Raw genomic sequence first — 26,652 nt, forward strand, 5'->3', positions numbered from 1 at the left:
TCGGGATTTTATGTGCCTGCTGTATGCTGTCCATGACTCCACTCCATATAGCAAGAAGGGGAGGACTATAGCTTTGTAGACCAGAAGCTTAGTGTTGGTTTTGATATCCTGATCTTCAGAAATCCTCTTTCTCAGCCTGGCTAAAGCTCCACTGGCACAGCCTGTTTTGCGATTTAAAGGTCACTGTTGGCTCTTAAGGAAAGATGGCTGCCAAGATATGGGAAAAGAACAGTGTTCTGCAGAGAGATGTTGACAACTTGGATGGTTCAAGGTTTAGGAGCTTGATCTGGAGCAGGTTGGTGCGGTACTTGGGTTTTCTTGATGTTTAGATCAAGTCCCAGAAGCTTGTATGGTCTGGCAAAAGCATCCATTATGCCCTTTAGATCCTCCTCAGAGCGATCTACGATGGATTTGTTGTCTGCATATTGGAGCTCTGTGATGGAAGTAGTTGACACCTTGACCTTTGCCTTGAACCTGTTAAGGTTAAGCAGCACCCCATCTGTCCTGTAGAGAATCTGGACTCCTGGTGGGAGATCTTGACCTGTGAGGTGGAGAATGGTTGCAATGAAAACGGCAAACAGGATTGGGGCAACGATGCACCCCCGCTTGACCTTGGTCTCAACCTTGAAAGATGCTTTTCAGTGTGACTGTTGCACTCATAGCATTCTGTAAGAGCCACAGGATCTTGAAGTATTTCTCTGTGCTCCCGATTTTGGACAGAGTGGCAAGACAATTTACAAAGTCAAATGCTTTTTTAAGGTCCATGAAGGCCATCTAAAGTGGGAGATTTTGCTCCTGGGCTTTCTCCTGCAATTGACATACTGTAAAAATAATGCCAACTGTTCCTCTGGTTGGGAGGAAGCCACACTGAGACTCAGGCAGGAGATCTGGAAGAGGGGACTGAGTGTAGTGTATCTAAGTTTGCTGAACATACCAAATTGAGTGGAAAAACAGATTGTACAGAAGATACACAGAGTCTACAGAGAGATATAGATAGATTAAATGAGTGGGCAAAGGTTGGACAGATGGAGTACAATGTTGCTAAATGCAAGGTCATCCACTTTTCCTTCCAAAGTGGAAGAGCAGATTATTATTTAAATGGTAAAATATGACAGCATGCTGCTGTGCAGAGGGATTTGGGAGTGCTTGTGCATGAATCACATCAGGTTGGTTTGCAGGTGCAGCGGGCTATCAAGAAGGCAAGTGGAATGTTGACCTTCGTTGCTAGAAGGATTGAATTTAAGAGTAGGGAGGTTATGCTGCAACTGTACAGAATACTGGTGAGGCCGTACCTGGAGTACTGTGTGCAATTCTGTTCTCTTACTTGGAGGCGGTGCAGAGGATTTTAAAATATTATTGGTGCGTGTTTCCTTTATTTTAATTTCAGCTGGAGGTGTCTGTGATTTTCAAAAAAAACTTTTCTTTCTTTTCAAATCTTTCTATTTTTTTTCCAAAATAAACATGAGTACATTGAAGTAAACAAGACTTACAATGTCTCAAGAAAAAAAAAATTATACAAAGATTGAAAAAATTTTGTGATTGGAAAAAAAAATCCTACTAAGCAAAAAAAGTGGGGAAAAAAGAAAAACCCCATTAGGTGTTCAACCCCAGAGCCATGTGTCATACATAAAGCTTCTAAAGATAAACAACAAACTGCCAGCAAAAAAAAAAGTACCAAAAAATTTACAATTGGATTGTGGAGAATCCAGCAATTATCTCAAATGATAATAACAAGCAAATAAACCCCATCTTTTCTCAAAATCAATCATAGGTTCAAAGGTTCGACTTCTAATTTTCTCCAAACTAAGACATAGCATCACTTGAGAGAACCATTGTGACAAAGTGGGAGCTGATGTATCCTTCCACTTCAACAAAATGGCCTTCCTCGCTATCAATGTAACAAATGCAATAACATGTTGGTCAGATACAGAGATACCATGGATATTTTGAGGAATTATTCCAAAAAGCACAGTTAATTTGTTATCCCATCTATTACAATGGGATAAGCGTCCTTTATTTAAGATTAAACAAGATTGGGAAAAGGAACTCAATTTTTACGACAGAAGATTGGATGCGGATTCTGAAGCTGGTTAACTCTTCTTCGATCTGTGCTAGTCGTTCACTGATTCAATTTAAAATTGTACATCGTTACCACTTGACAAGGAGAGATTGTCTAAAATATTCCCTAATGTTGATAGTTATTGTGATAGATGTAAAACTGAGATAGCTACACTGACACACATGTTTTGGTCTTGCTGTATGCTGGAACAGTTCTGGAAGTCAGTTTTTTTGACAATTCCTAAAGCACTTAAAATTAATTTACAACCTAAAAAAAACTTTTGAAGATAAAGTACATTAGCATATCAAAGTTTCTAGGACTTTGGGTCTTTTACTGCTAATATCTTTACTGCTTTAAAACTTAACATCATTGCAAGTTATGCTCGTGCAACTGTGTTCATTTAAAGCTAAAACATCTTTTTATTAAATTTTGTTTTGCAGGTTTCTCCAGATCATGGCATCCACTTTGCTGCATTTATTACTGCGTTCGTTGTTTCTTTTGTCCTGGTGTGTTTAATTCTCATCACCATTTTCCATGTCAGAAGGATAACTGGCAGGAATCCTTCTCTCCAGCCGGTAAGTGAACGAGTGAGCGAGGAGGCTGTTTTATTAGTGCATTTTGTATTATACATTCCAGCTTTCATGAAGCAGATTCTGATACCCAGCAGTGAAAACCTGGCAAATTCTACCTACAGGATTATAGACTTCTAACAAATGGAACCAGTGACTTTATACCAGTGGAAGAGAGCCACAGTTAGCCATGCAATCAACAGATGTCATCTGATCTAAAAAAAATTATATAATAAAATTAAAGATGTGAGCTTCTGTAAATGCTGGAAACTTTGAGTAACACACACAAAATGCTGGGGGAACTCAACAGTCAGGCAGCATCTATAGAGAGGAATAAACACCAGAATTTTCAGGCTGAGGGCCTTTATCAGAAATGAAAAGGAATGGGACAGAAACCAGAATAAGAAGGTGGGTTGGAGGGGAGAGGAAGGAGTACAAGCTGGCAGGTGATAGGTGAAACCAGATGAAGGGGATGGTATGTGGGAAGGGGAGGGGGGATGAAGTAAAAACCTGAGAGCCGACAGGTGGAAGAGGTAAAAAGCTGAAGAATAAGGAATCTAATAGGAGAGGATAGTGGAGCATGGAAGAAAGGGAAGGAGGACGACAACCGGGGGAGCTGATAGGCAGGTGAGGAGAAATAAAAGGTTGAGAGAATGAGGAATGAAAAAGGAGAAAGAGGGGGAGAAATTACTCATCTGCCTCCAAGTACCCCGAAACTACATCCTTAACAATTGACTCCAACATCCTCCCAACCACTGAGATGAGACTAACTGGCCAGTAATTTCCTTTCTTCTCATAGAGCGTAGTGCTGTGGAACAGCACTAATCACAGACCTCCAGCTTGAATGAATCCCTTTAACCACTACTCTGTCTTTGGGCAAACCAGTTCTGAATCCAAACAGCCAATTCACTATGGAGCCCATGCATCTTAATCTTCTGGATGAGCATCCCATGCGGGCCCTTGTCAAATGCCTTGCTGAAATCATCTAGATGACATCTACATTGTACCTCAGCCATCCCACTCGTCACCCAATGAAATATCTCAATCAAATTAGTAAAACACAACTTGCCCTGCACAAAGTCACGATGGCTCTCCCTAATTAGGGCATGGTTTTCCAAATCCCCGTAAGTTCTATCCCTAAGTATTCTCTCCAGTAATTCCCTAATCACTGATTGTGACTCATTGGTGTTACCAGGATAATCCTGCATACCATTCTTCCTCATGCCCTTCCCCTTACTGCCATTAAATTCAGGGCCCCATAGAATTTAGCATTGCAAAAACCTTCAATATAATTCTTTTTCCAAATGTTCACTGTTTTATTTATGTTTAATATTAATATCCCTGCTATTAGCTTTTGTATGCTTCCACCCAACCAATGACTAAAGAATTACTGATTTATATACTTAGAATAATGACCCTCATAACTCCATTGGACTCAAAGCAGTAACTCAGTAATTCCCGCTACAAATACCAGGTGTGTGATGCTGTTAAGATGATCACTGAACTGTAACTAAGCCACTGTATTAAACCAAATGGCCATCTCACAGGCTTTTGAGCATTTTTAGAATTAGCAGCATTAGCCTGGCAATATGACTGTTCCATCAGTTTCTTTTCCCTGCTATTAGCAAGAGTTCATTGTGTGGCTTCTCAACATGATGCTGCTGTAATCAGGAGTTTTCACGTTGGATACAATAAGTTGTGTTTTTTTCCAACAGGTAAGAAGAGAACGTTCAAATGCTAGTTCCTTAGTAACTGATGATGGGGCAGAATGCTTGAAAGAAAATATTCTACATCAGGACAGAGTGATTGACATTTTGCTACTTGAAGACCCAGAAAACATGACTCGTGCCTTGGATGAGTAAGAGTTCTAGATTAAAATAATCCACATAAATCTTTAACTTGTGCAATGTTACAAACAGTTTGAACTGAATTTAGGAAGAAAATTTGCTCTGTGGCATGTTATATTTTAAACCAACAAATAAGTGTATTTTTCCTTGGTGCCCAAAAGAGATGATAATGTGTTGATGCAGTTATAGTCCTGATGCTGCTTGGGGCATTACACTTATTTAGAATGACAGCAACCTTGTAAACTTAGGCTGTTGGAAATTAATTTCTCAGGCATTATTGATCTCCTCGGTCCACAAAGTAGCATACAAATGTATTCTTCCAGCTTTAATGCTGGGGAGAGATTGGATAGGTGTGCTTCATTCCCCACAGCAAAGGAGGCTGAGGGGTAACATGATTGAAGTATTTGAGCTCATGAGAGGCATAGTTAAGTCAAAAAAATTTGTGCATGATAAGAGTATCAAAAACAAGAAAGAATAGTAGTAAGGCAAGAGGTAAGATATTTACAGAGGAATTTAGGGAATAAGTTTTTTTTAACACAGAGAATGGTTTATATCTGGAATGTACTGCCAGAAGAGGCGGTGGAGTCAATTACAACTTAAGGGGCATTTGGACAGACGCTGAAAAAGACAAAGCATAAAAGGATATGGTACTAAAGCCAGAAAATTGGATTAGTGTAAATGGGCAAATGTGTCAGCATAATCTTGGTGAGTCGAATGGATTTTTTCTGTGGAATACAACTGTGGGAGGATTCCCTGTGACTGCATGAGACAGGCTTCAGGCCCTTTGTATAACTAGTAATGGGCCTATTGATAGTTTTAAATTCTCCTTTGCAATGTTTTATCCTAAGGTAGTCTGTATTTTGCATTAAGACTTTCAAATTAGATGTTAAACTGAAGAAATATTTTTATGGAAGATCTGTTGGCAGTTTGTTGAAGAGTAGTGGGGGATCTCACAGATGCCATAGCCAATATATACTCTTCAACCAGCATTACCGTAAGAGATAATTGTGTCATTATTATGCTACATTTTTCAGATTTGCTGTTGCCAAGGCAACTCAGAGAAAAACATTCAGTACTTGTAAAAATGGATTTATAGATTTTCCATGCATTCTAACTTTGCAGTACTGTTTCTCTCATAGGCACAAAAGTACACCCTCTCACACTTCTGCTCTCTAGCTCCCTCTCCTGCTTTTATTAACACCCAAATCAGGACGTGTTTTCCTTAAACAACTTTACTTGCAACGTCTCCCTTCAATACCTGAAGGCCATCATCTTTACATCCCACAATCCCCCTTTCCTCTTCCTGCGCACACGCGCATAACGTGAAGAGTGTGCATGCGTAATAAATAGTTACATAGTGTAAATGAACAGAACTTGACAATCTCCTATCCTTTTCATGTATATATTAAAAAAATTAAATTTGAAAAAATTTAAAGACAATTCAAATGTACATTAGAATATGGGCATCAGTTCTAACCCTTGAAGTGAATACAATTTTTAAGGTACCAAATGCCTTCACGAAGTGCGTTTAACAGTATAAAACCTGTTGCTTCCTTCTAGGTGAGACAGTCAGCTAGCTGTTACTTTGTAGTTCACCATAACATGTGGTGAATTTTCTGTTGGACAAGTTCTTTAATGCTGCTTATCTCTAGGCGAAGTCTCTTCTCTGTACCTGACTTGGTGGATTTGATGGCATCAACAAGTTATTTGTAGACTGTTTTTCTTTGAGTCACCATGGAAAAGCTCAGAATAGAGTGTGACTGGAAAAACAGCATTGTCAATACCTTCAGACATTGCAAGGGTTTCTCCTGCCAGTGAACTCCATACAACACTTTGGATCCTTTGTCATTGCCAGTAGAGAGGTGAAAGTCTTCCCTCTTCTCCCATCAGTACAATAAAATGTCCCCTTTGAGTCCTTCCATCAGGAAGATTTCCAAGTGAGGCATCACTGAAGAAAACGAGCCTCAGTGAGCTATCTTTTCCAGCTGTTGAAACTTCAAGATAACTTTTTCAGGTAGAATTCTGTGCACTATCTTGTTTGCTTCATGTAAAGTTTGTATTGTGGCATTTTTTGTGCTGGATGCCAAGTTCAGGCATCAAACTTGATGTCAGGTCTGCTCTGCCTTGCCACCCATAGAATCTGACCTGTCCCTACATAGCAGAATCTGTCACGTTCCTTGCACCCAACCTGAAAGTCTGACTTTAGCTGGAGATGACTGTTGTGGCAAAGATTTGTGAGCCTCCGCATATGAAGTCAGCTACATGACAGGCAAGTATTCCAATCACATGATATCCTGAATCTTGCCAGTAAAAAAACAGCTGGATCCAGTTGTGACATCTTTCCAACAGGAATTCTGCAGATGCTGGAAATTCAAGCAACACACATAAAAGTTGCTGGTGAATGCAGCAGGCCAAGCAGCATCTCTAGGAAGAGGTGCAGTCGACTTTTCAGGCCGAGACCCTTCGTCCTGACACGTCGACTGCACCTCTTCCTAGAGATGCTGCCTGGCCTGCTGCGTTCACCAGCAACTTTTATGCGTGTTGTGTGACATCTTTCCACCTGTTTTCAACATTATTTCCTTGACCTTTGTATAGCAGTAGAGTGATGCATCTATTAGACCATACACACACTTTCTAAGTTTCTACAGTCTTCCTTGGCTTCTATCTTCAGGTGAGGGGGGGTGGGGGTTAATGTAAATGTCACGTGACAGCTCCATTCTCTGTAAGAACGTGGATTTTATGTCCATGCAATGGGGTTGCCAATGCTTTTGACCTATCACTGAGAGAAGTAGTTGGAGAGACCCTGATGCACATATTTGTGAGTCTTTTCGGAGTTCTTCTATGTTCAGATCCTCAAAACCTCTAGCCACCAAGTGTGCTTTTGGTGTAATTCCTGCCTAGGTTTATTTCAGAGTGCTCACCCATCTTGTCGACACTGCCTTTTGGCCAATGTCTCTGGCTTCCTCAAATACTCCATTATTTCTCCAGCTTCTGATTTCATCCTGTTCTGCAGATTCAAAAAACACCTCTCTAGTTACTAGGACATCTTCATCTTGACACTTCTCAGATGACCAGCCTGATCTATACTTGATTCAATATGAAATCTATCTACATGTATGTCAACTGACCCTGCAGTGCTAGCGACTGTGATTGGTTCCAGGTAATTCAAGTTGTACCAACTTTTGTTTCTCCCAGTAGCTTTGCCTGCTCGTCCTAAGACTTCAGCTTTGTACCAGATTCCAGTGTTTGGTCTACAAATATCACAAATCTCACAGTTTGTCCTGGTTTAAGACTGAAACTTCCATGTTGTCCTTGCACGTGATAATTTCTGTTCAAGCAAGTCTGTTGAGTCCTCAGCTGCACTCGCTTCCACACTGTCTGTGCTACTGTCAAGCAACTCAGTTGGGTCCTTAGCTGCACTCTCCTCATCCCTGTCTGTGCTATGTGACAGTGTACCAGGTAAGGGCTTTTCAGTTCTGATGGTCTTCATTCTGTGCTTTACATAGTCTGGAATGATGCACTCTCACATATGTACCTCCATGTCTCACGAATACCACAATTCCATCCTGACTAATGACAACTCCAGAATCTATCCATTCTGTACAGTCTGCTCTTTTGTAATACACTTTGTTCCCTGTGTCATATTTATCATTTGTAGGAATACCTGTGCCCTCAGAGCTCTTCAAATTCTCTCTGGACACTCTGCTACAGTGAAAGCCTTCCTTGATGCATGCAGTGCTGAAGTATGTTTCCCAACCCACTCCCTCCTTGTAGTGCCCTCCAGGGCTGGAGGTCTGTCAACCAGTACAGAGGGAAGGTTTGGATTCTGACTGAACACCAATTGATACAGGCTATAGCCATGTACGTTGTGCATGGTATTCTTCACCATAAAGGCCCAACCCAGGGCTGTGTTCCTGTCACAGCCATTGCTTTTCTTTACCTTCAGCATTATTTCAGTAAGTGTTTAATTGTGTCCCTCCAGAAGTCCATTACTCCAAGGACTGTATGCCACTATTGTCTTTGTTTCAATGTAAAGTTCTCTGCCATATCTCTGAATTCATCATTATTAAATTCATCACCTTTATCACTGAATACTATATGAGGTGGGCCATGTACACTTATCCAGGAATGGATGAAGTTTTTTACTATTCCTGAGGGTCTCTTTGTATTTATGATGCTACCAGCACTGAAACGTCTGAACTCATCAATGATGCAGAGATACCACACTCCTTGCTCCAGTTCACGTAGGTCTAAGACTACTGTTTCATTGTATTCAGATGCTAGTGCCAGACCAACTACAGGCTTGGGCTTGGTCTTGGGCTTTCCAGACTTTAGGCATGCCTCACCTCTGTCAATTACCTGCTTTAGAATGGAAAAATAATCTGTATCTTTGTTTCCTGAACTCCTGAGCAGTTTCCAAAGTCTTATCAATTGAAGCATGTCCAAAATGCTTGTGAAGTTTGAGCAACGTTTTGCATTTCTCATCTATGGTCATGTGTTGTGTGACAGTTAGTACTTAAATCTCACATTGATTATGAATAATGTCGTTATCTAGAATGTTCACACAGTAATGTCCAGAGCTGATGAACTCAAGAGACACTGGCTGTTGAAACATCATTGCTTGGTCATTCTCCATATGCAGTACTGCTCCTGCTTTCCTTAGGGAAGTTTTACTCAAAAGTAATGGAATGTTCACTATTACCACCTCCATTTCATTCTGTCTGTCCTTTTTTGCGGGAATTGTCACAATTTTGCTGGAATATACCATCATTCCGTCTCCAGATTTGAATGCTTTGTTACTAGATGTATCTGTGTTCACCAGTTTCTGCACTTCATTCCTGTTTAGTTCACTTTCATAGATTTCAAGTCACTTTTCTCCGCACACTGTGGTGTGCATGCTGTATCAATGACAACAGATCCTGGACATTCTATCGTCAAAATCTTTGCCTCTGGTATCTCTGCATTAGAATGTGATTCACTTGCGAACAATATGATATGGCACTCTTCAACTAAGATTTGTTATTTTCTTCAGTTAGCCTAACTTGTTTGGTTCTTTGCGGACAGTTTCTTGCCCAGGGGTAAATATTTTGACACATCGCACATTTTGTTCTCCTACCGTACTTCTTTATTGTATTTGTGCCCAGTAATGATACCCTTGGCTGCTCCCTCTGGGATCTATGCTTGCTACACTCTTGTTTCTGCTCAGTGAAGAATGCCATTTCCTGACTCAAACTAATTCAGACTGTTGTCTTAGGGGCCTTTTTTCAAAAAATCTTCAGTGCAAATGTAAGTTCTGTGCACGCAGTTAACGCTAACTGTCTGTGCTTTGTGTCTAGACATGCAGTATCCAACAATTTAAAAGCTGATACAGCGTCAGGAAATTCCATTTTGTATTTACACTTGTGACTGTACTTTTGTTCAAAATCTATAATATAATCAGCCATATTTTTAGAATTGTCTCTGTAAATTTTGTCAAAATCTGAAAATGCCTCATAAAACCGATCCTTTTCTTCCTTCAAAAAAAAGTCAAGTGTATTTATTAGTGTATTCATACCATCATTTTTGTTCAAGTCTTCCACTGAAATTCCCATGAAATTCCCAATGCAGTCTCTCGCTCTTCCTGAGGGCAACAACACGACAGCCAAGGATTGCTTTGTCTTCTCTAGTTCTGTAACACAAATCCATATTCTAATTTTATTTTTCCGGCTCTCTTGCTTTCTTCAAATGCTGGTAGGATCCTTGTCTTCATTAGTTAGCACATATAAGGTATAGGAGAGGGAGGTCTTGAACAACTTTAGCAAGACATTGGTTACACCACATCTGAGGAATGAAGTGTGCAGTTTCATTTGTTGCATGGTAAGAAGTACATGATTGCACCAGTGAATAAACTCAATAGGATGTTATGTTTCAGTAACAAAGAGAGACTGGATGGGTTGTTTCCCTCAGAGTAGAAGAGGCCGAGGTTTGGACCATATGACATACTATAGGAGCAGAATTCGGCCATTCAGCCCACTGAGTCTCGTCTGCCATTCTATCATGGCTGTTTTATTACCCCTCTCAATGCTATCCTCCTGCCTTCTCCCTGTACCCTTACTAATCTAGAAGTTAAGAATGTTTGCTTTAAAGATAACCAATGACTTGGTCTCCACAGCCAACTGTGGCAATGAATCCCACAAATTCACCAACCTCTGGCTAAAAAAATTCTGCCTCATCTTTGTTCTAAAGGGATGTCTCTCTTTTCTGAGGCTGTTCCCTCTAGTCCAAGACTCCCCCACTATAAGAAACATCTGCTCCATAGCCAACCTTTCCAGGCCTTTTAGTATTTTGTAGATTTTATTCTTTTGAACTCCCGTGAGTACAGGCCCAAAGCCATCAAACACTCCTCATACGTTAACCTTTCATTCCCAGTATTATTTCTGTAAATCCCCTTTGGATCCTCTCCAGTGCCAGCACATCTTTTAGATAAGGGGCCCAAAACTGCTCATAACATGCCTTTTAAAGCCTCAGCAATATATCCTTGCTTTTATATTCTAGACCTCTCAAAGTGAATGCTAATATTGCACTTGCCTTCCTTACCACAGGCTCAATCTGCAAGTTAACCTTTAGGGAATCCTGCACATGGACTTCCTCGTCCCTTTGCACTTCTGCTTTCTGAATTTTCTTCCAGTTTAGAAAATACACTATGCTTTTATTCCTTCTACCAACGTGCATGACAATACACTTCACTACACCATATTCCATCTGCCTGTTCTTCGCCCATTCCCCTAATTTGTTTTAAATCCTTCTACAGACTTGCTGCTTCCTCAACACTACCTGCCCCTCCACCTATCTTTGTAATGTTTGTAAAAATGGCCACAAAACCATTAATTCCATCATTGAAACCATTGGCATATAACATGAATGGAAGTGGACTGAACATCAACCCCTGCGGAACACCACTAGTCACTGACAGACAATCAGAAAAGATCTCCTTTATTCTCATTCTTTGCCTCCTGCCAGTCAGCCTATTGTCTATCCATGCTAGTATCTTTCCTGTAATACCATGGGCTCTTATCTTGTTTAGCATCACCTCTACCCCCTCACCTCAACAGTTTTTCAACTACCCACAGGCTACTATAAGGTTTTGCTGTGATCTACTCAAGTGTGGTGCTGTCTGAAGTATTTGAACTTGCTAAAATCTACACATGCAGCACCTTGTCAAAGACCTTCTGAAAATCCAAGTAAGCACATCCTCTGGCTCTTGGTTTGTTTTTCCTGCCTGTTTTTTCACACAGATTTCCCTTTAAGGAAACCCTGCTGACTTTGGCCTGTTTTATCATGTGTCTCCAAGTACCCCAAAAACTTCAACCACTGAAGTCAGGCTAACTGGCCTATAATTTCCTTTCTTTTACCTCCCTCCCTTCTTAAAGAGTTAAGTAATGTTTGCAATCTAGTGATTCTTGAAACATCACTACAAATCCCTCCACAATCTCCTCAGCTATCTCTTTAAAAACACTGAAGTATAGTCCATCTGGTCCAAGTGACTTATCTATCTTCAGACTTATCAGCTTCCCAAACACCTTCTCCTTAGTAATAGCAGCTACCTTCACTTCTGCCCCCTTAACAGCCTCAAATTTCTGGCATACTTCTAATGTCTTCCACTGTGAAGATTGGTGCAAAATACTTCTTAGATTTGTCCACCATTTTTTTGCTCCCCATTACTACATCTCCAGCATCATTTTCCAGCACTCTGATCCTCACTCTCACTCGTTTTTTTAAAAAACTCTAATATCTGAAAAACATTTTGTATCCCTTGTATATTATTGGTCAGATTACCTTCATATTTCATATTTTTCTCTCCTTAATGATGATGAAAATCAGTTAGGTTCATTATCGCTGATGTACTGATGTTTCTGAGGCATGGCCTTTTTAAAATGTCCTTGATGTTGGTCAATGTTGACCAGATGGTCAGCTGGTCAGTATGGACATGGGCCAAAGGGCCTCTCTCAGTACTGGGTGACTCTACGACTCCAGTGTTTCTCCACTTCTCTTCCAGCAGTGCTCTTCTCCAAGACTAGGGTGCATTCCAATTAAAGACATAAACAGGCCCTTGTCCTGGAGTAGCTGCTTGTGTAAAAGCCATCTGCACAAATTCCTTCCACAACTCCTGCACAATTCTTTGTGGACATTTAGCAAATTCAAAAGTTTCAGACAGCACCACCCATGATTAGATCACAGAAAAAGCCTGAAGTAACCTGTGGATAGTTGATGTGCTATTGAGGTGAGGAGGTGGTGGAGGGGTTGTGTTTGGCTGGATGAACCCTTTTTCTTGATTCAGTTGTGTTCTGTTGTAATATGTAGTCAGAGTTGTAAGCTACCTGTCACCTCAGTATGTCTGGTTTGTATATTCTGCAAGTATCCTTACCAAGAATACAGTATGTCAAACTTGACTGGCTAAAAATGTTGGCATCATTTTGGAACTGTATCAATATTCAAAAAATATACTGAAGAACCGAATTTTGCACCCAGTTCCTCTTGAAATATTAATTTATAAAACTTTTAAGTCTATCAAACTTTTTATCATTATCAAATTAATTTAATTATACTTCAGACCTTTGAGTCAGAACTAATATTAGCACAAATGTTGTGACTATATTCTCTCCTTTTGTGATAGAATTTCTATAATTGAATGTTTATTTGCTCTAGGTTGGTACCTCCCTTTTCATTGCTATCATTCTGTAGAGTGATGCTCTAAAAACCTAATCATTTCCTTTACTTTTCTGCCCTTCTTGCTTTTCTACTTTAATAGATCATCTTACGTATCCCGTTAATTAATAGATTTTGGACAAATGGCCTTTATGTGCATTCTTGAGCAGTGTCTCATACTGTTGTTCATTTTATACATCGTGGCATATGGTTCATTAATACAATGTAACTGCATTCTATGTGCAGTATTCCTAATGACCTGCAAACTCTAAATTCCTCTGGCAATTTATTGAATAAACCACAATTGTCAGTAAAAACTTAACCCATATAATTAAGGATGATGCATTTCACTTCTGAACTTGCGTAAAGTGGAAGATCATGCAGGGAAAATATTAGAAGTTACTTGGTGTCACATAGTTGACCCCACAGCTATTGGATGAGTTCCCTTGTTTTGAATAACCATGGATTATAAATGGTAGGATTTGGAACAACAAGTAACCTGGTGGAGAAATTCAGAGGCTTGAGCAGCATCTGGGGGGAGAAATAAACTTGTTGATATTTTGGGTCAAGATTCTGCATCAGGACTGAGTGTGGAGAGGGAAAGAGAAGAAGGGGACCAGTGTGACTGGGTCCAAAAAGTGACTTCTGGTCTAGATGTGCCTGCATACAATGCTCCTTTGGTCGACATCTTCCGGATAGATCATGAAACCATATATTTCACTTCTTTTATGTTTTTTACATTTGTTTATTGTCTTAAATGTGATTCTGCAACTGTTGGAGCCTGTGATTTGTAATGTGGAGATCATTTGGGTGATTCAGAGCTCTGCAGTTTCTGAGGGGATTCCAAGAGGCAGAGGCAGTGTGTGGGAAACTCGTCGCGAGAAAACTGTGAGCTGATGTTTGAATTGGAGTAAGGGGAGCAATGAGGCTATTAGGCAGGAACTTGGAAGCATAAATTGGAAACAGATGTTCTCAGGAAAACGTACCGAAGAAATGTGGCAAATGTTCATGGGAAATTTGCATGAGGTTCTGAGTAGGTGCATTCCAATGAGACATGGAAAGGATGGTAGGGTACAATATCCATGGTGCACAAAGGCTGTTGTAAATCTAGTCAGGAAGAAAAGAAGAGCCTATGAAAGGTTCAAAAAACTAGGTAATGATATGGGTCTAGAAGATTATAAGACTAGCAGGAAGGAGCTTAAGAATGAAATTAGGAGAGCCGGAAGGGGCCAAGAGAAGGCCTTGGCGGACAGGATTAAGGAAAACCCCCAAGGCATTCTACAAGTATGTAAAGAGCAAGAGGATAAGATGTGAGGGAATAGGACCAATCAAATGTGACTGTGGAAAAGTGTGTATGGAACCGGAGGAAATACAGGAGGTACTTAATGAATACTTTGCTTCAGTATTCACTACAGAAGAGGTTCTTGGCGATTGTACAGATGACTTGCAGTGGACTGAAGAGCTTGAGAATGTAGATATGAAGAAAGAGGATGTGCTGGAGCTTTTGGAAAGCATCAAGTTGGATAAGTCACCAGGACTGGATGGGATGTACCCCAGGCTACTGTGGGAAACAAGGGAGGAGATTGCTGAGCCTCTGGCAATCTGGCAATAATCTTTGCATCATCAATGGGGAGGGGAGAGGTTCCAGAGGATTGGGGGGTTGTGGATGTCGTTCCTTTATTCAAGAAAGGGAGAAGTGAAAGTCCAGGAAATTATAGACCAGTGAGACTTACTTCAATGGTTGGTAAGTTGATGGAGAAGATCCTGAGAGGCAGGATTTATGAACATTTGGAGAGGCATAATATGATTAGGAATAGTCAGCATGGCTTTGTCGAAGGCAGGTCATGCCTTAGGAGTCTGATTGAATTTTTTGAGAATGTGACTAAGCACCTTGATAAAGGTAGAGCCGTAGATGTAGTATATATGGATTTTAGCAAGGCATTTGATAAGATACCCCATGCAAAGCTTATTGAGAAAGTAAGGAGGCATGGGATCCAAGGGGACATTGCTTTGTGGATCCAGAACTGGCTTGCCCACAGAAGGCGAAGAAAGGTTATAAGCGGGTCATATTCTGCATGGAGGCCGGTGACCAGTGGTGTGCCTCAGGGATCTGTTCTGGGACCCCTACTCTTTGTGATTTTTATAAATGACCTGGATGAGGAAGTGGCGGGATGGGTTAGTAAATTTGCTGATGACACAAAGGTTGGGGGTGTTGTGGATAGTGTGGAGGGCTGTCAGAGGCTACAACAGGACATTGATAGGATGCAAAACTGGGTTGAGAAGTGGCAGATGGAGTTCAACCCAGATAAGTGTGAAGTTGTTTATTTTGGTAGGTCAAATATGATGGCAGAATATAGTATTAATGGTAAGACTCTTGGCAGTGTGGAGGATCAGAGGGATCTTGGGGTCCGAGTCCATAGGACACTCAAAGCTGCTACGCAGATTGACTGTCTGGTTAAGAAGGCATACAGTGCCTTGGCCATCATCAGTCGTGGGATTAAGTTTAACAGCTGAGAGGTAATGTTGCAGCTATATGGGACCGTGGTCAGACCCCACTTTGAGTACTGTGCTCAGTTCTAGTCACCTCACTACAGGAAGGACGTGGAAACCATAGAAAGGGTGCAGAGGAGATTTACAAGGGTGTTGCCTGGATTGGGGACCATGTCTTATGAGAATAGGTTGAGTGAACTCGGCCTTTTTCCCTTGGAGCTACGGAGGATGAGAGGTGACATTATAGAGGTGTACAAGATAATGAGAGCATTGATCATGTGGATACTCCCCAGGGCTGAAATGGCGAGCATGAGAGGGCATAGTTTTAAAGTGCTTGAAAGTAGGTACAGAGGAGAGTGTACCTACTCTCAGGGGTCAGGGATAAGTGTTTTACGCAGAGAGTGACGATGAGTGTGTGGAATGGGCTGCCGGCAGTGGTGGTGGATGCAGAAATGATAGGGTCTTTTAAGGGACTCCTGGATGGCTACATGGAGCTTAGAAAAATAGAGAGGTATGGGTAAAGCTGAGGTAGTTCTAAGGTAGGGACATGTTCGGCACAGCTTTGTGGGCCGAAGGGACTGTATTGTGCTGTATGTTTTCAATGTTTCTATGTTTCTATGTTTCCATTTCACTAAAGTGATGAGTGAGTTTGAAACACCAGCTGCTTGCCTTTTTATGGCTGGTAAGATCGCTCTGCTAGGGAGAAGAAAATGTTGCCTAGGTTTTCTACATTTTGGATGTGAACTTGGACTATAGACTTTTTTCAGTCTTATGGTTTTTATTTGTATTCTGTGTTTTCACCTGATCTTTCTCATCTTTTTTTGTGTGACAGTTCAGTTTTTATTCATTTCGTTTGCGCGGGGAGGAGGGATTTGGGCGTTGATGCTCAGGCTGCCTTTCTTTTCTTTCTTGGTTTCATGGCTATCTGGAGAAGAAGAATTTCAGAGTTATATACTTTGATAATAAATGAAATGATTGGTGGACTGAAGATCTGAGGATGGGTGAAGAATGATTGGCAGATGGTGCCAGGTTTGGTGTTGGTTGGGGTAGTTGGGAGCGAAAGGGAGCTGAATTATTGGTAAAGCTGGCAAAAAAGGCAGTTGGAGCCAGGCCGAGGGGGAACGGGTGATGATAGGGGGTCGCATGGAGTGAGGGCATTAGTCTGTGCTTGGTCTCACTGATCCAGGTGGCCACATCAAAAGCACAATGCAAATGGACAAGATTGGTGGAGGTGCACATGATAAGACATGATATAAAATATCAGAAAGTCACATTTCTAGCAGCTTAACCATCTTTGTTTTCTCTTCTTTGTTTCCCTTCTTGTCTGTCTGTTTTGATTTTTTTTACCCTTTTTGTTGTCTGTCCACATTTCTTTCACTGCAGCAGACAAGGAAGCAGAATTTGCAGATAAGAACGTAAGAAATGGAAACAAAAAGAGATTCGTTGGTTTCACGTGTCTGCCCTGCCATTCAGTAAAGTCATGGACAATCCTCAGCGACACTTTCCTGAACTGATCCCATATCCTTTGGTTCTTTTGATTCTGCACAACAATAATCAGCTATATAACAATGCCCACTGGTCCACATTTGTCCATGAATAGCTTCGGATCTAACTCACAGAAATGTGGACGTTGATGGTGAAATTCACCACTGCCTTCAGGAATAGAGCACATATTCTGGTCATCTAAAGAAATAGAATTAAGTTTAAGAATGAGAACTTCAGCTACAGCATAAAGCTAATGTTCATCAGGCAACAGTGATCCCAGCTTCACAGGCATAGATCAGTTACAAAAGACACATTAAAACACTGGATGGATATTACCAATGTTGTCGGCACAAATTCCTGCAAATTCACTGGCAAGATGTGAACCAGAGATAATGTCCCTGTCCAGGCCAGTATCCTAGCACTGAGGCCTCGAATGCCCTCACCCAGGTCTGATAGGCAGCCCACGTTGTTTGTATGTCCACCCCAAGCCTTTTGAGCTCTGCTGAGTAGATATTACTCAGGTATAAGTCTAGATAGAGTAAATGATCTAAGTGAGAATGGAAAGCCTCTAACTGTAATATCTTTATAAATTTGGATTTATACCCAGCACATTACCTCAAAGTGGAGAAGGGGCATTTGGGCTGACAGTGAAAACCTTGGACCTCTTTATTGTCTGTGGATTTTATCAGGTTATTTTCTTATTCTTTACCACACAAATTGGATGTAATATAACATTTGGTTTCTGTTTTGCAGCTTGCATTTATTGAATGCAGTACGATTGGATACCTATCTTGAATATCATAGAAAAAAAATGAACTTGAATGCAGTTCTGTTGTTGCTCAAGAAGTTCAAGCACAGCAAAGACCTTTCACCACTTTCAGAGGAAAGATTCAGCATGGTTTTCAGAGAACGGTTTGAAGAGGCGGAGAGCAGGCTGAATACAGAGCATAAAGAGATGTTAGCCATATTAGCAGCTGCAAGTGTCCAAGAGGCCAGGCATAAAATGGAGGATCTTTATAGGAAACAGGAACAAGAGGACAAAGAAGCTGAGCTGCTCATGCAGAATGTGGATGATGAGGTAAGTCAAGGAGTCGTAGTTTTCTGCTATGTAAGTGAGAGAGGGAAGGAAAGAAATCTTCCTGGCAAGTGAATTCATGATGGTAATACCAACTAGATTAGGTACCACCTCAGGTTCTTTCAAATCTTTCGCCATCTGATAACAAATATTAATCTGTGTGTAACATCAACATTTTCCAGAGGAAGCCTTGCTATCAGGAGGTATATTTTGTGCTTTATACCTTGGTAGCCATGCTTTTTAAACAGTCTCTTACTGGAACTCTTCTTCAAACATACTTCTGATTTCCTCCTTTCCCACAAAGACTCTGACCATTCCCAAGTATGTGTTGTGTTTCTGGTTTTGCAATTATGTAACTAGATATATCGCATTGTGATGAATGTGGGAGTTTTTTTAGGACAGCCTGACTATTCTAAACAACTAAATTTATAACAGCAGGAGCAGCAATATTCCAAATTAGTTCATGAGAACTCTTTCAGACAAAATGTAATACTGAGGTAACAACGATGCATTAGGTTGGATTGCGCTTGATCCACTGTAGTTTCCCTGCTCGGATATAGGTGATGTATGCCTGGGGGGTGGGTCGGATGGGTGGCTGTGGGATTGGATAGAAACATAGAAAACATACAGAACAATACAGACTCTTCGGTCCACAAAGCTGTGCCAAACATGTCCCTACCTTAGAACTACCTAGGCTTCACCCATTGCCCACTATTTTGTGAAGCTCCATGTAGCCATCCAGGAGTCTCTTTAAAGACCCTATTGTTTCCGCGTCCACCACTGCCGCCGGCAGCCCATTACATGCACTCACCACTCTCTGCGTAAAAAAAACTTACCCTTGACATCTCCTCTGTACGTACTTCCAAGCACCTTAAAACTATGCCCTCTCGTGCTAGCCATTTCAGCCCTGGGGAAAAGCTTCTGACTATCCACACGATCAATGACTCGCACCATCTTGTACACCTCTAGCAGGTCACCTCTCATCCGTCGTCACTCCAAGGAGAAAAGGCCGAGTTCACTCAACCTGTTCTCATAAGGCATGCTCCCCAATCCAGGCAACATCCTTGGAAATCTCCTCTGCACCCTTTCTATGATTTCCACGTCCTGCCTGGAGTGAGGCGACTAGAATTGAGCACAGTACTCCAAGTGGGGTCTGACCAGGGTCCTATATAGCTGCAACATTACCTCTTAGCTCTTAAACTCAATCCCACGATTGAAGAAGGCCAATGTACCATATGCCTTCTTAACCACAGAGTCAACCTGCGTAGCAGCTTTGAGTGTCCTATGAACTTGGACCCCAAAATCCCTCTGATCCTCCACACTGCCAAGAGTCTTACCATTAATACTATATTCTGCCATCATATTTGACTTACCAAAATGAACTACGTCACACTTATCTGGGTTGAATTTCATTTGCCACTTCTCAGCCCAGTTTTGCATCCTATCAATGTCCCACTGTAACTTCTGACAGCCCTCCATACTATCCACAACATCCCCAACATCCCCAACCTCCGTGTCATCAGCAAATTTACTAACCCATCCCTCCACTTCCTCATCAAGATCATTTATAAAAATTTTTGTGAATAGAGTAGGGGTCCCTGAGGCACACCACTGGTCACCGGCCTCCATGCAGAATTTGACCCGTCTGCAACCACTCCTTGTCTTCTGTGAGTAAGCCAGTTCTGGATCGACAAAGCAATTTCCCCTTGGATCCCATGCCTCCTTACTTTGTCAGGAAGCCTTGCATGGGGTACCTTATCAAATACCTTGCTAAAATTCATACACACTACGTCTACGGCTCTACCTTCATCAATGTGTTTAGTCACATCCTCAAAAAATTCAGTCAGGCTCGTAAGGCACGACCTGCCTTTGACAAAGCCATGCTGACTATTCTTAATCATATAATGCCTCTCCAAATGTTCATAAATCCTGCCTGTCAGGATCTTCTCCATCAACTTACCAACCACTGAAGTAAGACTCACTGGCCTATAATTTCCTGGGCTATCCCTACTCCCTTTCTTGAATAAGGGAACAACATTCGCAACCCTCCAATCCTCCGGAACCTCTCCTGTCCCCATTGATGATGCAAAGATCACTGCCAGAGCTCAGCAATCTCCTCCCTCGCTTCCCACAGTAGCCTGGGGTACATCCCGTCCGGTCCCGGTGACTTATCCAACTTGATGCTTTCCAACAGCTCTAGCACATCCTCTTCCTTAATATCTACATTCTCAAGCTTTTCAGTCCACTGCAAGTCATCCCTACAATCGCCAAGATCCTTTTCCGTAGTGAATACTGAAACAAAGTATTCATTAAGTACCTCCGCTATTTCCTCCGGTTCCATACACACTTTTCCACAGTCACATTTGATTGGTCCTATTCTCCCACATCTTATCCTCTTGCTCTTCACATACTTGTAGAATGCCATGGGGGTTTTCCTTAATCCTGTCTGCCAATGCCTTCTCATGGCCCCTTCTGGCTCTCCTAATTTCATTCTTAAGCTCCTTCCTGCTAGCCTTATAATCTAGATTCTTATCATTACCAAGTTTTTTGAACCTTTCGTAAGCTCTTCTTTTCTTCTTGACTAGATTTACAACAGCCTTTGTACACCACGGATCTTGTACCCTACCATCCTTTCCATGTCTCATTGGAACGTACCTACTCAGAACCCTACTCAAATATCCCCTGAACATTTGCCACATTTCTTCCATGCGTTTCTCTGAGAACATCTGTTTCCAATTTATGCTTGCAAGTTCTTGCCTGATAGCCTCATATTTCCGCTTACTCCAATTAAACGATTCCATAACTTGTCTGTTCCTATCCCTCTCCAATGCTGTATTAAAGGAGATAAAATTGTGATCACTATCTCCAAAATGCTCTCCCACTGACACCTGACCAGGTTCATTTCCCAATTCCAGATCAAGTACAGCCTCTCCTCTTGTAGACTTATCTACGTATTATGCCAAGAAACCTTCCTGAACACATCTAACAAACTCCACACCATCTAAACCCCTTACTCTAGGGAGATGCCAATTAGTATTTGGGAAATTAAAATCTCCCACCACAACAGCCCTGTTACTATTACTTCTTTCCAGAATCTGTCTCCCTACCTGCTCCTCAATGTCCCTGTTACTATTGGGTGGTCTGTAAAAGAACACTCAGTAAAGTTATTGACCCTTTCCTATTCCTGATTTCCACCCACTTCCACCCACAGAGACTCTGTAGACAACCCCTCCATGACTTCCTCCTTTTCTGTAGCCGTGACACTATCTCTGATCAACAGTGCCACGCCCCAACCTCATTTGCCTCCCTCCCTATCCTTTCTGAAACATCTAAAGCCTGGCACATGAAGTAGCCATTGCTGCCCCTGCACCATCCAAGTCTTTGTAATGGCCACAACATCATAGCTCCAAGTGCTGATCCATGCTCTAAGCTCATCTGCTTTATTCACGGCACTCCTTGCATTAAAATAGACACATCTCAAGCCATCGGACTGAGCATGTTCCTTCTCTATCACCTGCCTATCCTGCCTTTCGCACTGTCTCCAAGCTTTCTCTATTTGTGAGCCAACCTCCCTTTCCTCCATCACTTCAGTTCGGTTCCCACTCATCAGCATTTGTAATTTAAACTCTCCCCAATAGCCTTAGCAAACCTTCCTGCCAGGATATTGGTTCCCCTCGGATTCAAGTGCAACCCATCCTTTTTGTACAGGTCACAACTGCCCCAGAAGAGTCTCAATGATCCAGAAATCTGAATCCCTGCCCCCTGCTCCAATCCCTCAGCCATGCATCTATCCTCCACCTCATTCTATTCCTATACTCACTGTCACGTGGCACAGGCACCCTAACCCTAACCCTAACCCTAACCCTAACCCTCGGTAGTGAAATCCCGAGATCACTACCTTTGAGGTCCTGCCTCTCAACTTCTTTCCTAACTCCCTGTAGTCTGTTCTCAGGACCATCACCCTTTTTTTACCTATGTCGTTGGTACCAATATGTACCAAGACCTCTGGCTGTTCTTCCCACTGCAAGATATTGTGGACACGATCAGAAACATCCCAGACCCTGGTACCTGGGAGGCAAACTACCATCCGCGTTTCTTTCCTGTGTCCACAGAATCGCCTATCTGACCCCCTAACTGTAGAGTCCCCTATCACTTCTGCCATCCTCTTCCCTTCCCTACCCTTCTGAGCCATGGTGCCTGACTCTGTGCCAGAGGCGCAACCATCGTTGCTCCCCCCAGGTAGGCTGCCCTCCCCCCCCCCCCAAAACAGTACTCAAACAGGAATACTTATTGTTAAGGGGGGGAAGCTACTGGGGTACTCTCTAGTGCCAGGTTCTTGCCCTTCCCTCTCCTAACTGTTACCCACTTCTGTGTCTCCTGTGGTCCTGGGGTGACTTCCTGCCTACAGCTCCTCTCTATCACCTCCTCACTCTCCATGACCTGACGAAGGTCATCGAGCTGCAGCTCCAGCTCCCTAACGCGGTCTCTAAGGAGGTGCAGCTTGATGCACCTGGATGCACTTAGTATCCGGCTCCTCAGCTCAGATAATGTGTAGTCTGACCTTTGTCTCACTGCTTAGTGCAGTGGCGTAAAAGGAGGTCATTTGCACTAGGATTCGTCCACCAAAGATTAACAATAAACTCATCCACAAAGACCACCTCACTGGTGATTTTTTTTTTCATAGCATTGGCAAAAGGTCAATACATTTCAGGCTATTAAAATGCTAGCTCAAGGCTTCAGTAAAATTAATGATTAGAGAGGAGCAACATGTAGAAGAGATTTAGGAATGGAATGTCAGTGCCCAGTCCAAAGGCAGCTGAGAACCCCACCAAAGGCAGAGTCCATCGATAAAGGATTCTTGTCCAGAAATATTGACTGTTTATTTCCCTCCACAGATGCTGCCTGAACTGCTGAGTGCTTTGTTTTTGCACCAAAGGCATGTTATGAAAATCAAAGATACATAAAAGACCACTCTCCTCACTAACTCTCCCAATTTTCAGAAGGCCTTTGACAAGATGCAATACATGAGGCTGCCAAACAAGATAAGAGTCCATGGTATTAGAAGAAAGATGTTAGCATGTATAGAAGATTGGCTGACGAGTAGGAGGCAAAGAGTGGGAATAAAGTTTTCAGCCTGGCTGCCAGTGACTATGGTCCACAGGAGTCTGTGTGGGACCACTTCTTTTCACATTATATCTCAATGATTTGGATGCTCGAACTGATGATTTTGTGACCAAGTTCATGGATGATACAAATACAGATGGAGGGCAGGTAATGTTGAAGAAGCAGGGAGTCTACAGATTAGGAGAATGGGCAAAGAAATTGCAGTTCTAATATACTGCTGGGGAGTGTATGGTTATGCACTTTGGTAGAAGGAATAATGGCATAGACTACTTTCTAAATGGGAAGAAAATTCTGAAATCAGAGATGCAAATGGGACTTGGGAGTTCTCATGCAGGAGTACCTACAGTTAACTTGCAAGTTTGAGTCGGTGGTAAGGAAGGCAAGTCCAATGTTTGCATTAATTTCAAGAGGGCTAAAAGATAAAAGCAAGAATGTAATTCTGAGGCTGTATAAGACATTGGTCAGATTGGAATGTTGTGAGCAGTTGTGGGCCCCTTATCTAAGAAAGGATGTGCTGATATTGAGGAGACTCCAAAGAATGTTCATGAGAATGACTCGGGAATGAAAGGGGTAAGATACGAGCATTTGATGGCTCTGGGCCTGTACTTGTTGGCATTTAGAAGAATGAGGGGGCGGGGAATCTCATTGAAACCTATCGAATATTGAAAGGCCCAAATAGTGTGCAAGTGAAAAGGATGTTTCCTATTGGGGGCATCTAGGACCAGGACGCACAGCAGCAGAATGAGGAAAGCTCTTTAGAACTGAGGTGAGGAGAAATTTCTTTAGGCAGAGCGTAGTGAATCTCTGGAATTCATTGCCACCACTGGCTGGAGGCTGGAGTCATTGGGTATAACTTAAAATGAAAGTTGATAGGTTCTTGTTAGTAAGAATGTTAAAGGTTATGAGGAGAAGGCAGGAGAATAGGGTTGAGAAGGATCATTAGTCCGCCACGATGGAATGGCAGAGCCACCTTGATGGGTTAATTGGCATAATTCTGTTCCAATGTCTTGTGGTCTTACAGAAAATATGGGTTAAGAGTTTGTCCAGGTGTGATAAGCTGTGTCCATTTTATTTTAACAGCTTCATATGATTTATCAAGGGGTAACACACACTTTGCATATTTCACCAAGAAGATTTACATTAGTCAAAGTTACAATATTGGCAATTCAGAACAGGCTCCTTTAAAAGATTTCACTCATTAAACTAAATAACTCTGTTGTAAATGCTGTATTTTATTGAACCTAAAGATGGAATTAGAAGGAATCTACTCAATCTATTTAAACTTGTGTTGATTGGTTTGTCAATACAACTAAAACTGTTAAATTGGCCGTAGTAGGTTAATAAACATTTTGCTTGTGGGCTTATGCTGGGAAATTCCGTGATTGAAGGCATTGTGTACAAATGACCAGACCTCACAAGATTTTGACTTGAGTTTTCCCCTGCATGGAAGAAATATGTTGGGCCCAGGGCCTGGTCTAGTCAGTGACAAGGGGTTGAGGCCCATAGATAAGGCAGAGAGGGGAAGGTTATGACAGAGATCAGCAATGATTTTGGTACTTTCCAGTATATAGAGGTTTTGGGTTAGGGTCTGTTATTGGAGATTGTGATGTTAGATGGAGTGTGGGTGAAGGAAATTATGGTTGTCAGCCAGTTGTCAGCCAGAGTGTTGGTTGAGGAATGAGTTTAGGTCATTACATTGGTGTGTGGGTGAGTAGAGGGTTAGACTATAGATTGTAATAGGGAAGGGCATTCTGTGGTTGGGTTGGCTGAGTAGTTAGATGGAATAACCTTAAAGAGAATCCATCTGAATCAGGCTCTCTGCTTATTATTATTATTGCATGCTGTTTGAAAAACCAAGCCCACAGCAATTTAAGGGAATACATTTATCAGGCATCACCTTGCAGCTGTTGATACACCATGTAAGAAGACTGTTAAACAAGTTGTCCATGTATGGCCATTCACTCATGCATGAGTGAAAGTTACTGAGGTGATGTCTGGGGTCTGTGCGTGGTTTGTGTGGACCCTGGACATCACCTCTGCTATTAATTATGTGTGTAATCCATTTTACAGCAAGTGCATAAAGGGCTCAAGGTAAAAATTGTGAACTATACCACTCACAAAAATAACTTTGTTTTTCACTAAAATTGATTAGTGTCCAGCAAAAACAGTGTTGCTCAATCCAATTTGTAGACATAGTATTCGCACTTGGCTCCGTTTTTGGGTCATTTCGGTTCTGTTTTACTTCAGTGGTTTGGCATGGTCAAAGAGCTGCTCGGTGATGCATGATAAATGATTAAAATGTGTGTTCACTTAAATTGCTGTGGGCTTGCTTTTAGAAACAACTTGCAATAATATGCTTGACAAACCTAACAAAATGGTTCCTTTCAATTTTGCATGATCTTTTGTTGCTAAATGTCACAGGATCTCCATTAGTCTCTTCCCCCTCTCTCCCCGCCCCCTCCCCCAATCTGGTGGCTACAATTCAGACCAGAAGATTAATTCCTGACAAATTCACATACAAGACCACATGGCAAATCTATAATATTTTGTTTGTCAAAAATACTGTACACTTTTTTAAAATCGTGTGAGGTTGAAAGGTGTTTGTGTTCCGAGTGACCTGGGTGCCTTTGTATATGAATCACTTAATATGCAGATTTTCCAGGCGATTAGGAAGGCAAGTAATGTTTTGGCCTTTGTCGTCATAGTCATGGAGTCATAGAACACTACAGCACAGAAACCAGCCCTTTGGCCCATCTAGTCCATGCCAAACCATTAATCTTCCGAGTCCCATCAACCTGCACCCAGGCCATAGCCCACCATATCTTTCACATCCATGTACCTGTCCACATTTCTCTTAAATATTGAAATCAAACCGGCATCTACTACTTGTGTTCCACACTCTCAACGTTCTCTGAGTGAAGAAGTACTCCCTCAGTTTCTCTTAAACTTTTCACCTTTCATCCTTAATCCAGGACCTCTAGTTGTAGTCACACATAACCTCCATGGAAAAGGCCTTCTTGCATTTACCCTGTCTAGATACTTCATAATATTGTATACTTCTATCAAATCTCCCCTCAGTCTTCTACATTCTAAAGAATAAAGTCCTAGCCTATTCAACCTTTCCCTATAATTCAGGTCCTCAAGCCCCAACTATATCCTTGTAAATTTTCTCTAAATTCTTGAGTTTATTGATATCTTAACTGTTGGTAGCTGGCCAAAACTGTATGCAATACTCCAAATTAGACCTCACCAACCTCTTATACAATGTCAATGTGACATCCCAACTCCTGTACTCAGTGCATTGATTTATGAAGGCCA

The 26,652-nt window shown here is 41.7% G+C and overlaps 1 protein-coding gene across 7 annotated transcripts in view; it reads left to right on the top strand.

Annotated features, from left to right (window-relative positions):
- LOC134345667 (limbin-like) overlaps positions 1 to 26,652 on the top strand; it is a 313,316-nt gene that overhangs the window by 42,353 nt on the left and 244,311 nt on the right. For all 7 annotated transcript variants that reach the window (XR_010017745.1, XM_063046694.1, XM_063046692.1 and 4 more), the window contains 3 exons: positions 2,500 to 2,634; positions 4,344 to 4,486; positions 17,889 to 18,213. Coding sequence is in view for 6 of the 7 variants with exons in the window: in XM_063046694.1 (XP_062902764.1) it covers positions 2,500 to 2,634; positions 4,344 to 4,486; positions 17,889 to 18,213 (603 nt within the window). In the remaining variant the exon portion in view is untranslated. The remainder of the gene's footprint in view (positions 1 to 2,499; positions 2,635 to 4,343; positions 4,487 to 17,888; positions 18,214 to 26,652) is intronic.

Source organism: Mobula hypostoma, chromosome 4 (assembly GCF_963921235.1).
Source record: "Mobula hypostoma chromosome 4, sMobHyp1.1, whole genome shotgun sequence".
NCBI classification, from domain to species: domain Eukaryota; kingdom Metazoa; phylum Chordata; class Chondrichthyes; order Myliobatiformes; family Myliobatidae; genus Mobula; species Mobula hypostoma.